Source organism: Delphinus delphis, chromosome 8 (assembly GCF_949987515.2).
Source record: "Delphinus delphis chromosome 8, mDelDel1.2, whole genome shotgun sequence".
Lineage (NCBI taxonomy): Eukaryota > Metazoa > Chordata > Mammalia > Artiodactyla > Delphinidae > Delphinus > Delphinus delphis.
The window spans coordinates 63,245,033-63,259,026 of record NC_082690.1 but is presented as its reverse complement, the minus strand read 5'-3'; the positions used below and the strand labels follow the sequence as shown (position 1 = coordinate 63,259,026).

Below are 13,994 nucleotides of genomic sequence, written 5' to 3'. Positions count from 1 at the left end.
TGGTTTCTAACCAATGGTTGACTCATCACCATTTACATATAGATGATCATAAATTATTTCTCAGTCTGTAAAGGAATGATAGCTGGAGCATGAGTTAATGTGAATTCACTTATGCATGCTTAAATAAAGTTATGAATTATAAAGCTCCCTTTTACAGAGGCACTAATCTTAATGAATATGGCTGCTTTAAGCTTTCCATTTTTATGTTCCTAAGTGATTAATGAATTATTGAAACATACTCCTGGAGCTGATGCATGGTGTGCTAACATTTCAATTATAATCCAAAAATGGGCGTCTTATCCTCGCTGCCTAACATGATCAGCCGTCCTGGCCTTTTCAACTACTAACTCTAATCTCAAAAGAGTAGGATGCCAGGGGTGGCCTTTGCTGCCTGGGTTCCAGAGTTTCTGTTGGGGATGTGTCATGGTTAATCTTACTGGGATGATTAACACTTAGAGAGTCTGCGCCACGCCTTGGGGCCATGGGCTGGCGATACCCAGCGGAATAGGTACCCAGACCCCAGACGAATAACGTGGTCTCCGGCATTCTATAGCTCATAGCCCAGCTGCTCTTAAGACTCGAGATACACCGGGTTATGGGGTCCTTATGAACGTGAATACTCAGTCTAGGTTATGAATGTAGAGGTATAGAAAATTGGGAGAAAATGTATAAAGGTTCTAAATGTGACCTTTATTCAAGAAAAAATATTTTCTGAGCCCCTACCACATGCTAGGCATAATTTTAAAAACCGAGGGGATACAGAAGTGGGGGAAAAAGAAAAAGATGAAAATCCTTGCATTAAGAAGTCACATTCTAATGAAGAAATACAAGATTTTGGTTTTATTTATTGTTTAATCCTGAAAACAGTATTTTGCCCTGTGTGATTTCCCTTGTTCTTCCACAAGTAAACCCAGGAGAACATTCTGGGCCAAGGGCTCCAATGAATTCGGTCTGGCTGAGCTGTCTTGTGAATTAATCAAGTAAGTGGCCCCCCCACTCTGAGGATCTGTCTAACCTGCTCCGTGGAGCCTCTAGAGACAGCAGTGAGCACGTAAGAGCAGCTCTGAGAGTCTGTCCACAAGCTCCTGGAGGGACAGAAACCATTAGGATCCACTTCTGACTTTACTGATAAGCAGCTCTCCAGTTGTGCTGGAATCATTAAGGATTATTCAAGAATTCAGAATTTTTACAATATCAGAGAGATTATCACACAGGAATTCTTTATTAAATTGTAACCCTCTAAATAGAAATGTCTCATTTCAGCCATGAAGGTTCCGGGTTCATTCGTCTGTAGCTTGATACTGTTTGTGGCAAAATTCTAAACTGGACGCTCTTCCATCAGTTGTGTCATTGGGATGGAGGTTCCAATTACACATCCCGCAAAGTGTCTGCACTGTAACGTGCTATATAACCTGGCCCCTGCTACCTCTCAGTAGGCAGTTCCCAGGCTTCTCAGGGTCACCAGCTCCAACCACACAGCCCCTTCCTGTTCTTCCCACACGCCAAGCACATGCCTACCTCAAGGTGCTCGCTGGACCAGCCACCTCCTCTGCCTGGCACGTGCTTCTCCCAGTCTCTATGGGGCTCCCTCCCCAGCTCCTTAAGTCTCCTCCTATCGGGGAGGTCTTCCCTGACCACACAGTCCTATCCTGCTTTATTTTTTTCCATAGCATTTATCATCACTGGAAATATTTTGTGAATTGGTTTATCATACATGTACGTGCGCGCGTGCGCGCGCACACACACGCGCGTGCACACACACACACACACGAATGGAAGCTTGAGAACAGGGACTTAGTCTATTTTCTTCACTGCTACAACCCAGCACCTAAAACCAGTATCCACTGAGTTGTGGGCATGCAAATAGTTTTTAATGAACAAATCAATGAAGTGAAGAAAAAAAAAAAACCTAGGATACAAAATTGTGTAATTGTATATTTGGTCTGAGCTTAATTTTTTAAAATAGGGGCAGGACAGAAAAAAAGAAAAGGACTGGAAGAAAGGGCTAACATGTTAAATTCTTTTTGACTTTCCAAAGTTTCTAAAATAATCAGATATTATACCTACATTCATAAAATGAAGTGAAATGAATAAAAGAAATAAGGTAAAACAGAAGGAAAAAAGCCAAACATACTGCAGCCTCTTAACTCTAGTGCTCTAAGCTAAGGCCCATAGTCTAGGGAGGATCCCAGAACCCTCCCTGCCCCCTCGCTTCCATCCCACTTACCAGTCTTAATCACCACCCTTCAAGCTTTTTAAGGAGCTGGGATTAGGACATTAGTCTTATTATTCTCTAAATTGTCAATCACAGTGTCTGAGGCATACCAGACCTTGAGGCTTGGTTCATGTGTTTGAGAACTAACACAGCAAAGGGCTCCTACCTCAGCAAAAAGCATCCCACGAGAAAGATCAACTTTTCAGAATGCAATGCAAGTTTTCAGACCTGAAACTACGTCTTTGACAAGTTTTGGAGTTCCTTTCTTCAAAGTAAGAGAGTCATCAAAGGCTTATTAACCCATGTTAACAGCTCCAGGGGGGTTGGCCTCAAAGTGATCAGTCTCGATCCAGCTCCGGATGAACTGGGCCTGATCCTGTTAGCATCCACCCTGGGGCTTTTTAAGAGGCTTTGCTGTATTAGTGACAGGAGGACACATCTCCTTTGCAAGACTTCTGGAAGACAGGGCCCCATTAATCAGCCTGGCCACAGAGCTTCCAGTGTATAGATGCAGATACTCTTGTAGTCCGTGATAAATAAATGAATCCATTCACAGCCCCCCAAAAGCCAAGGCCAGAGTTAAACTGTGCCCCCAGTTACTTTCTCCTTTGTTTCAGGAAAAGTCTTTTGAAAAACATACACTTTGGGAGCAGGAAACATCCAACAGAGAAAACCCTTTGGACTTCCCTCCTACTTAAGGCAGCTACAGAGCTGGAGGTAACAGAAAAAGCTGGTTCCCACCAAAAAGGACCCACCTGTAATATGAGGGACTCCTTATCTCCTTCTAGACGTGCTAAGCGTTCCTGGTACGTTTCATTACTAGCAGCACTGTGGTGATTTACCTGGGACTAAAGGGAAGAGGAAAAAAACACACACTTAAAAGGCTGGAAAAACATCTTACCAACTTCCAAATGAAGTATGCAATTGGTGAGGTCAGTTTCGCTCATTATCTATGCAAAACCACCCACCTAAACAGGAAACCACAGGATTTCAAAACTACTACAAGGAGGACCAGATCAGATGCCACTGATAGGCATGCCATAAAAGGTGGCAAAAACCACCCCCTGGGTGACCTCACCTTTGGCTAGAAAGGCCTTGGTGGAACTCCAGACCCGGCGGTGCTTGGCGTGACGGGGCGTGTTGGGTCTGGTTTAGCTAGAGGCACAGCCGGCCAGAAGCACCAGTAGCAATAAGGGTCTACTCTTTGAGACCAGGGAGCTGGTACCATGCACTGAGGAACTATATGGGAACAACTCCTGCACAGATCTTGTCTCCTGACTCTCACGCCAAAGTTCTCCAGAGCCGAGGCACACCTCACGGCGTGGAGGCCCATCCTGAACATCGCAGGGAGCCTGGAGGATGAGGGATGCCAAACGGAAGGCCCTTCATCTACTCGCACATCCCTTTCAGAAGTGGCCGATCGCACCCCTCAATAAGGGCTCTGGCAGCCAGGGTGGCACGTGGAGTTGCTGCAGTGTTAGAGCTGAGAGGAATAAGCTAAGATGAAACGCCTTGAGAAGAACCCAAATGACAGCCAGAGGGATCTCAAGGGCCAAGCAGAGGGAAAACACAGGAAATACCAAGTAGTCGGAAACCATGGAAAACAGAGGAAAGGGAGATTTGAGATGGCAGTCGAGAGGCAAAGCTTATAAAATGCCCTGAGCTAGAGACAGGAGCTGCAGTCACTTCCTGGGTGTGTCTGCCCTGGCTGTAGGCAGGGAGGAGGGAGGTAGCTGCTAATGGAACTGAACTGGCCCAGTGCTACGACTACACCCTTCTTCCACGAGGAATTTAAGGGCCCAAACCAGAGGCGCACAGTAGGCCATCCAGGGGCTCAGCGGTCTGAAAAAGCAGATCTTATTGCTAAACGGGGAAATGACACTCCTTGACACCTGGGCTGGTCCAGAGGAGTCAATGTTCCAATGTTCGTAAGGCGGGTATCCTATATCCCAAAGGAAAGTCACGATTGTAAAAGGAGAATGCCAGAGAGGACACCAGGCACAGAGAAGGGCCCAGAGGTGGTCCCCTTCTCCCGAGCCCATTTCGCCACATTCCAACCTTCAGAATGGGCTTTCCAACCACACCCCACCTGCCCCATTAGGAAAAGATACCTCCTGCCTTCCCTCGTCCCATCCCTTCCCCAGTGCACTGCCTAGGTGAGGGCAGGTGGCAGAGCCAGGCCTAGTTCCAAAAAGAAACAGGGAGCAAGAAATCTGCGTTCAAGCTGTGGAGTGTCACCTGTGAGGGAAGCACTGGCTGTCTGTCGAAGGTGCAGCGGGAGGGTGAGCCCAGGGGCCACTTCCCAGGGCAGCTGTGCCAGGCACAGGCCAGACGGACAGGGCACCCCTGCCATTCCCCTGCCTTTTCGTCTAGCCCCTCTCCAGTCTGCATCTTGTTCAGTGTTAGGGAAGCTCTTTCATACCATAAACAAAGGGCCTTAGCAATCACTAATGGCTTCTTTGTGTTGATGGTGGTTTATTATTGTTCCATTAATTAATATTCCAGTCATCACACGGTCAAACACTGACTAGTATCCAAAGATATAATTAGAACCTACATTTCTCAGAGCCTAACAAGAAAGGAAAGGAAATAGCTCTTAAGCAGCAGGTCAATTGCTTCTCTGTCCAAGAACTCACATGATGGTGACTTTCAGAGGAGAGAGACTGAGAACAGAAAGGACCCGGGCACCCAAGTGAAGCTGTGTGGATCCAGCGCCAGTGCCAAAGTCAGCACATGCACAGGGCCGCCCACCGCTGGCAGCTGGTACTTCTCCAGCAGGAGGCGAAGGGAAGGCTCTTTCCACAAGACTCCGGCCAGCTACCGCACCACCTGGGCCTCAGTCAAATGGAGGGCAGTGTGTTCGTACGATAAAAGACCTACCCACGCAATCACCCAGAGAGGCAGCTAGTTGACCAAAAAAGAAAAAAGAGGAAGGAAGGAAGTTGATATCGTAAGTTCAGTTAACTTACGTGCCATAGAGTCTATAACACATGCTAGAAGTAGATTAAAATAAAAACTGAATCTACTCTAGCAGCCAATGGAAAAAGGGAAGCACAGCTGAGTTAAAAGATGCACAGATCCGTATGACAAAGTCAAGCTAACTGCCTAGGAGAAGCACAGCTCTTCCTAAGGAAGGGAGAACCATCCCTTGTTTCCACAGAGAGACTTCGCGTAGTGGGATAAACAACATTCGGGATGATACCCTCACAGTAAACAGAGCCCAGCAGAGCTCACTGCTTTCCTGTGATGTTCTCAAAATAGGTCAAAGGTTAGTGGATAACGTGGGCCAAAAACCAAAGCAATTCTATGGAGACCAATACAATGTGGTCCAAGTACTGTGCTCTAGACACAAAGTGGGCACTTAGGCAGCGCTCACCATGTGCCAAGCGCTGTCGAGAGCACTTTACGTATATTAATTCATTTAATCCTTCCCACAACTCTGCTGGATAGGTACTATTTTTATTCTATTTTTATACTTAAAGGAACTGAGACACAAAGTATACGAACAAGGCACAAATGGATTATTTGCCCACGTTACCATGTACGAAACCAGTAGGCTCTCTGTTACAGCTTGAGGAACAGATCAGTATAAATTTTGTTTTATACATTGTGATTGTATGAAAGTTCACTTAAAATAGGGTGTAAAAATGCTGTCTGAACCTAAATATCCATTAATAGAGGAGTGGATAAACTGTGGCTCACCCGTATTATGGACAATTTGTAGCATTTTAACATGAGGCGGATTTTTATGAACCATCATAGAAATACAAGACATATTGGATAGTGAAAGCAGCAAGATGCAGAGAATCACGCGGTGTGATACTAGAAAACAGTACCATCCAGCTCCGCAAGTACTGATGTATCTATGAAGGTAAATAGATCCAGTGTCTGGAAGGCTACAGAACAACCCTCAACAGTGCTCTCTTTTGGGGAAGTTTCTGGGCTACGAAAAGTTGGGAGTGGGAGGTTTGGTCAAGAGGGGCTTTAATATTTGAGCTTCTTATAAAAATGTTTGTGCTTCCCTGGTGGCACAGTGGTTGAGAGTCCACCTGCCGATGCAGGGGACGTGGGTTCGTGCCCCGGTCCGGGAGGATCCCACATGCTGCAGAGCGGCTGGGCCTGTGAGCCATGGCCGCTGAGCCTGCGTGTCCGGAGCCTGTGCTCCACAATGGGAGAGGCCACAGCAGTGAGAGGCCCGCGTACCGCAAAAAAAAAAAAAAAAAAAAGTTTATTTACTTGAGTAATTAAAATATATTTTAAAATCTAGAAGCACCGTTTGTGTAGCTAGAACAGTTCTTGGTGCTTTTTTCCTCCCCTAACAGACTTGAGGGGCACATCCTTCCCCAGCAGTCACACTGGCCCATGTGGCAGTGCTGCATGTGGCAGAAAAGTGCCTCCCTTGACCCAAATCACCATTGTAGACGAGCAGGGCATCTTCCTCTCATACAGTTGGCCAAAATCACTGTTCTCTAGCGAGCTTTTGAAAGGTATTAAACAACAGTAAGATGGAAGCAATGTCCCAGAAAGAAGTCTGCCACATCGTTATCCCTTGCTTTTGGTGAGGTTCAGAGTGCTGTGTTTTCACATTCTACAGAAGATGGACAGCTCTCAAGAAAACTGCACTCAAGCCTTAGCTGGGCACAGACCAGGATAAAACACACCTCTGCTTGAAGAACTTGGAAGGCAACTGAGAACAGGGCCAAGAAGAACATCTTGTTGAATGCCAACATTTATTAGCCAAAGGTGAGGATTTGAGTTTTGAGTGAATAAACGCATACTCCTTATTCCAGTAATTGGGCAACAGGTTCAGTCACTTTGGGGCATCATTCTTGGATTATAAAATGGCTGCATCATCAGGGCATAAAAGGCCAGAAGGTTATGAAAATGATTGATAAACATGTTTAAAAAGACAGAGTCGGGACACAGCTCTGTTTTGCCTGACTTTCAGAAGAGCTTGCTTTCTCACAGGCTACACCTGCTTCCTTAATTCTAACAGTGGAATTGTAGTAGAAGTCTGGGATCAATACTGAGATCATCAACTGGGTCCTTGAGTGATTCCAGGTTTGGGAGTCTCTGAAAAGTCTTGTCCGTATTCTCTATTAGGTAACTTGGTGATAGAGCAGTTGCCCAGCTCTCCATGCATAAAGTCAGATGGAGAGAACCATGCCAGCATTCCACTGAGGAGGAGAAAGTCACACCGAATTCCGAAGGATGCTACATGCTAAGTTTTGATTCCTCCCCGCTCTGGGATGGCAAGTGATCTAAAGGAGAGTTCTATACTGTTCTACCCTGTTAAGGATGCTCAACCCACTGATAAATATAAATTAAAAAGAGGTCATTTTTACTCAACTAATGATGTTAAGCCCCTAGGCTAGACCTGTACAGTGGACTTCTGATGTACTAAGGTGTGATATACATACATTTGATCAAGTTTTTCTCTTCTGTTTTGATGGTTAGTTCTACAAATGTGACAGAGGGAAAAATGAATCTTCTCATCCAAACTTTCCATCGTCAAAGCTATGCCTGAAACTATAATTCACGTTAGTTACCTGATATAATATTGCGTGGGACCAAGAGATATTGTGAAGGCCAGGGATCTGCGTACCCTATGGAGGTGAAATGGCAACTACAGATCGACATTTCCACGTCCTCTTGCAGCGCTAATTGAAGAACGCCACAGGGAAACATACTCCCTCTCTCTTATGTCACAGAACTAAATCAGCACGGGGAGTTCTTTGTGTGTGTATATTGTCAATAACTCAGAAACTTTAGCCAAGACTACTGAAGTTAAACCCCCTTTGCTTCTATCAAAATTTTACCCTCAAGAGGCTGGACAAAGTCTTGAATAAAGGAATCCATCTTCTAAAACCCAGATCTCTTGGAGGCAAATATAACACACAGCTCAGAAACGTCACATCAAGGTCTTCCCCAGATGCTCAAGATAACTATTAGAGAAATGCAAATCAAAACTACAATGAGGTACCACCTCACACTGGTCAGAATGACCATCTGCAAAAGTCCACAAATAATAAATGCTAGAGAGGCTGTGGAGAAAAAGGAACCCACCTATACTGTTGGTGGGAATATAAATTGCTACAGCCACTATGGAAAACAGTATGGAGGTTCCTTAACAAATTAAAAATAGGGACTTCCCTGGTGGCGCAGTGGTTAAGAATCTGCCTGCCAATGCAGGGGACACGGGTTCAAGCCCTGGTCTGGGAAGATCCCACATACCGTGGAGCAACTAAGTCCGTGTGCCACAACTACTGAGCCTGCGAGCCACAACTACTGAAGCCCACATGCTGCAACTACTGAAGCCCGTGTGCCTAGAGCCCATGCTCTGCAACAAAGAGAAGCCACCGCAACGAGAAGCCCGTGCACTGCAACGAAGAGTAGGCCCTGCTCGCAGCAACTAGAGACAGCCTGCACGCAGCAACGAAGACCCAACGCAGCCAAAAATAAATAAGAATAAAAATAAATTTAAAATACCTTTCTTTAAAAAAAACACAAAAAACTAAAAATAGAGTTACCACATGATCCAGCAATCCCACTCCTGGGCATATATCCAGAGAAAACTCTGATTCAAAAATATACACGCACACCAATGTTCATAGAAGCACTATTTACAATAGCCAAGACATGGAAACAACCTAAATGTCCATAGATAAAGAAGATGTGGTGTATATATACAATGGTATATTACTCGGCCATTAAAAAAAAGAATGAAATAATGCCATTTGCAGCAACACGGATAGACCTAGAGATTATTATACTAAGTGAAGTCAGACAGAGAAAGACAAATATCATATGATGTCACTTACATGTGGATCTAAAATATGATAAAAACGAACTTATTCACAAAACAGAAACAGACTCACAGACATAGAAAACAAACTTATGGTTACCGAAGGGGAAAGGGGGTATGGGGGAGGGATAAATTAGAAGCTGGGGGACTTCCCTGGTGGTGCGGTGGTTAAGAATCTGCCTGCCAATGCAGGGGACACGGGTTCGAGCCCTGGTCCGGGAAGATCCCACATGTTGTGGAGCAACAAAGCCCGTGCGCCACAACTACTGAGCCTTGCTCTAGAGCCCGTGAGCCACAACTACTGAGCCCACATGCCACAACTAATGAAGCCCACGCGCCTAGAGCCTGTGCTCCGCAACAAGAGAAGCCACCGCAATGAGAAGCTTGCACACGGCAACAAAGAGTAGCCCCCGCTCGCCGCAACTAGAGAAAGCCCGCGTGCAGCAACGAAGACCCAAAGCAGCCAAAAATAATAAATTAAAAAAAAAAGAAGTTGGGTATTAACATATACACAGTACTGTATATAAAATAGATAAACAACAAGGTCCTACTGTATAGCACAGGGAACTATGTTCAACATCTTGTAATAACCTATAATGGAAAAGAATCTGAAAAAGAATATGTGTCTATATCTATATAACTGAATCACTTCGCTATACAACAGAAACTAACACAACATTATAAATCAACTATACTTCAATTAAAAAAAAAAAGGTCTTCCCCAGGCCTTGGGGGTGACGTTGCTGAGAGTCCCCTGGAACAGAGACAACACAGCACCTTGACTCTTACAGACTGTGGCCCTCTTTCTAGAAGACCCAAAATACTGTTGATGCTGAGACTGGGCAGGCCTAATATACAGCTCCAGCTATCAACAGCCTACAGTGGCGCTATCTTCTAAGCCATCTCTAAATGGAAGAGAGAGGCTTCAGGATGATGTAGCAGCTGTGCAGGCTGATCCTCGGTTGGGGGTCATGGAGTTGACCATGACAGTTAATCAGACTCAGTGATTAGGAGAGAAGTGGGAGGATGGAGAAAGGACCGTGTGGGTCCAGGAAGCACAGGACTGACCACCAAGATTCCAGTATGGACAGAGTCTCTATATAAAGGGCATTTGGGGCTACACAAAGACACTAGACTAATCTGAGTCCTGCCTCCACCTCTTCCACGGGTCAGTGAATAAGGAGTTTACTCTCGGTTAAGTTCCTCATGCACCACAAGCTGAATGCTAGCAGGCTCAAGAAATAAAATAGATTTTCCATATCTTGGGGGACATTGCATTTTTATCAGGGACGTGATTATCAGAGGATAATCACCTTAAAAACCTTTATCACCTTAAAAACCCTTATCATTAGCTGCAAAAACCCCAGACTAGTCAATTTCCCTCTCGCTCTCTTGCTAAGAGAAAGGAACAGGCTGGGGTCATTACCTTTGCTATAACTATGTGGCACGAGTGAGGGCTGCCATCTCCTTAGAGATATTCTCACCCCTTCCAACCTCCTGATGCAAAGCTTAGATGGTTGGAATCTTTCCTCTGTATTTTTAAACTTGGAAACAGAAAATGGTAGTAGTTGTGCTACAAGGTTCAAAGGTTGTCAGTGGACATGTCTTCTTCCAGGTGGAGGAAGTTGGTTTGCAGCAGGAGTAAGCTATGAAGCCAACACACATGGAAACACAAATGAAAGCCAAGAGAGAGAGACTGACTGGTGGCATTCTCACCCCTGGTTCATGCTGTCCAAAGGCAATGATACATCCCTGCCCTTCCTGTTGGTCCCCTCTTGGCCTACACTGGTTCAAACCGAGTTTCTGTTACTTGCAACCAAAAGTCCTGGCTAATGCATTTGTCTCAAATGGTGATCAGTCAATTGACTGAAATTTACTCCTCTGGAAACAGATTTACAAGACAGCATTCCTGCTATTTGGATATAGCACTGAATTACAAAGGGATTCTACCTACCATTGCTTGATTTGCTTGAACTGGTAAATTTAAAGACAGAATTGTCAGTTCTGAGCCAACTATAGTTAAAACCAAGATTATCATCAAGGGCTAATAGGGATCTACTTTGTGGCACAGGGCGTGTCTGTGTGGGATGCATGCGGATAAAAAAGGAACCCATTCTCCTTTGTGTGTGAAATGGATGACTTTCTATCCACCACCTGTGGGCCTCCATTCTTATTTCCCAAGCAGAACAAGAAGGTTAATTCAGGGAATGATACAAGATGCAACAGGCCCATGGCATCAACTGGGTGTGTGTGTGGGGCGGGGAGAGATGAAATAAACAAAAATGGAAATAAACAGGAAGAAATAAACAGGAAGCTAAAGATATAAGGGTGGATGGGAAATGAATAAATGAAGGGCTGTAAGAACATAGAAACACCTAACAACTGTTTAAGAAGCTACGTTGAAAGAATTAACACGTGCTGTATAGCCGTACAAATGCCAGGTCTGAGAGCTGCAGCTTCCCTGTTCCCACCCTTTGCTCAGCTGGATTTCAAGGCAGGGGATCCCTGGGGACTTTGTTGGGGGCTTCCATATTCACGTACAGAATTCCGGCAGCCTTCTCCTCTACAAGGTAGGACCTCCTGCGCAGAATGACGGCTGGGAACGATTAAGAGGTGAGGCTGCACTGGCCACGCACAAGCTCAAGTAGGTCACCTCATCTCAAGCTTCCCATCCTTTCAATAGAGGAGATCATACCTCACAGAGTGACACAGATGATCAGTTAGGTCATTAAAAACAAAGACGTGTGGGAACAAAAGTGCAGAAAGCTCTTTAGAGCAGGATGCTCTAATATTTCCTCCATGTAATATAAACAGTTTTTGAATGATCGTGGAAACACGGAACTCATTGAAATGGGTTTGTTTAAACTAAAAGACCAAAATGCAGTTAAGACACAGCTCTTCCCTTGCACCGACAGCTTTAATGAACTCATTCTTTTTGTGCAAAACAAAAGAAGGCAACATTTCTCATTAGGACACCTATGAAGTATCTAAAGATCTGAACAAACAACCCAAAGGAACAATAACCAAAATACTTTCGGGCTGGAAAGAAAAAAAGTGCCTAAGGGACAACACAGAACCCATTGTTAGCTAAGAGCCCTGGAATCATGCCTGCGGTGCACAGCTTCGAACCTGTTCACTTTCCATCGTCTCTGAAAAGATGCCCATGTTTGGAGTTGCATCTACAGGAACACAGTTTATAATGAGCACAGTGAAAATTTCAATAGCTAATAATGACTAATCATAAACACTTGCATTTTTCTTTCTGTTCCAATCTGAAAGTCAGATCAAATTTAGGTTAAACATGAGCTTTGCAGCTGAGCTGTGCCCGCGCCCCCAGCAGCCCCCTCAGAGCCATCACCCTCTGACTCTAGTGGCTGGTCAGCTTCCACGATGCTTGCTCGCTCTTGGCCTGGTCCTTCCACTGTAGCTTGGCAAAGGGACGGCCACATTAGGTCTCCGCAGAGTTCTGGAGGGGGTGCTTGGTGGCACGGATGGGGGCCGTGCAGAATCCCCAGGAGTCTGACTCCTTCACAGCCTGGCTGGCCTCTGCCGGCCTCTGTGTGCCCCCCAGGTGTGCTCTGGTACACTCTCGGGGATGCTGGGTGAGGGCAATGTCCCACGGGACCTGCTGACAGCATGGCACTACACTGAACACGGGGAAAGAGCTGGTTCCAGAACAAACAAGTGGTGTGGAGGAGAGGTCGCGTGGCGGTGTCAGTTGGTATGCGAGCACGGAGTGTGGGAAAAGCCTAAGGAAGTCAGCTCCCCTGTGAGGCAGCTCCCCGTCAAGGGGATCATATCAAATCCAGAAAACCCACCTCAAGAGAGCCATAGCTGCCAAGCACAGGGGAGATGTCAAAGTCACTAAGGCTATACTTCAAGCTCAGGACCACCACTCACACAACAAGCTTTTGAGAAACTTGGAAAATGTAGACCTGAAAAAATAAGGACCAAAAAACTAAAGAAGTGGATCATAGAAGCTACAATTTCTATTACATGGCTCAGGTTACCCATCACCAAAGGAATCAAGCAGAATGAATGCAAGCAGGTGCTTGTAAAAAGGAAAACTTCTCCTAGATGTTTTGGTTAAGGAATTTAAGGCCTTTCTGGCAGTTATTATAAAACCACTTTTTCCCAACAAGAAATAGCCAAGCCCATCCACTACCTCTGGCACAGAGTTAAAGAAGTTTCTTCAAAATGCAGCGTGAGTAGAGTACAGTCAGGTCCTCAGCTACCAGGAGCCCAACAAGAGAGAGATCCTATCCTGACCTTGACCTCCTTATGCCCTCCACCTCTCTTACTTGCAATTATATATAAGGGGAGGCTAAGTGTCACTGGTGGGGTTGTCACTATCAAATGATCACTATCAGGGACGAGCAAAGCAAATTTCATGAATAGCAAATTAAATAGCTTGGTCAACCAATGTTCACATAATTATGCTTCATTTAGTTACCTATTCCTGAACACCTACTAGGTGCCACTCCCTGTGCTAGGCAGTCCCTGCCTTGAAAGAGCTCTGTAGTCTTACACCGAGACGTGATAAGTACTGTAATAGAGTTAGTTTTGTTTTGTTTTTTTTACATCTTTATTGGAGTATAATTGCTTTACAATGGTGTGTTAGTTTCTGCTTTATAACAAAGTGAATCAGTTATACACGTACATATAGTTCCCATGTCTCTTCCCTCTTGCGTCTCCCTCCCTCCCACCCTCCTATCCCACCCCTCCAGGCGGTCACCGAGCTGATCTCCCTGTGCCATGCGGCTGCTTCCCACTAGCTATCTACCTTACATTTGGTAGTGTATTATATGTCCATGCCTCTCTCTCGCTTTGTCACAGCTCACCCCTCCCCATCCCCTTATCCTCAAGTCCATTCTCCAGTAGGTCTGTGTCTCCACTCCTGTCTTACCCCTAGGTTCTTCATGACATTTTTTTCTTAAATTCCATATATATATTTGTTAGCATACAGTATTTGTC

At 45.2% G+C, this 13,994-nt stretch overlaps 1 protein-coding gene across 1 annotated transcript in view; it reads right to left on the bottom strand.

Annotated features, from left to right (window-relative positions):
- Positions 1 to 13,994, bottom strand: part of PPFIBP2 (PPFIA binding protein 2) — a 117,741-nt gene that overhangs the window by 61,081 nt on the left and 42,666 nt on the right. The window contains exon 4 of the mRNA XM_060018439.1: positions 2,971 to 3,063. Within this exon, the coding sequence (XP_059874422.1) occupies positions 2,971 to 3,063 (93 nt within the window). The remainder of the gene's footprint in view (positions 1 to 2,970; positions 3,064 to 13,994) is intronic.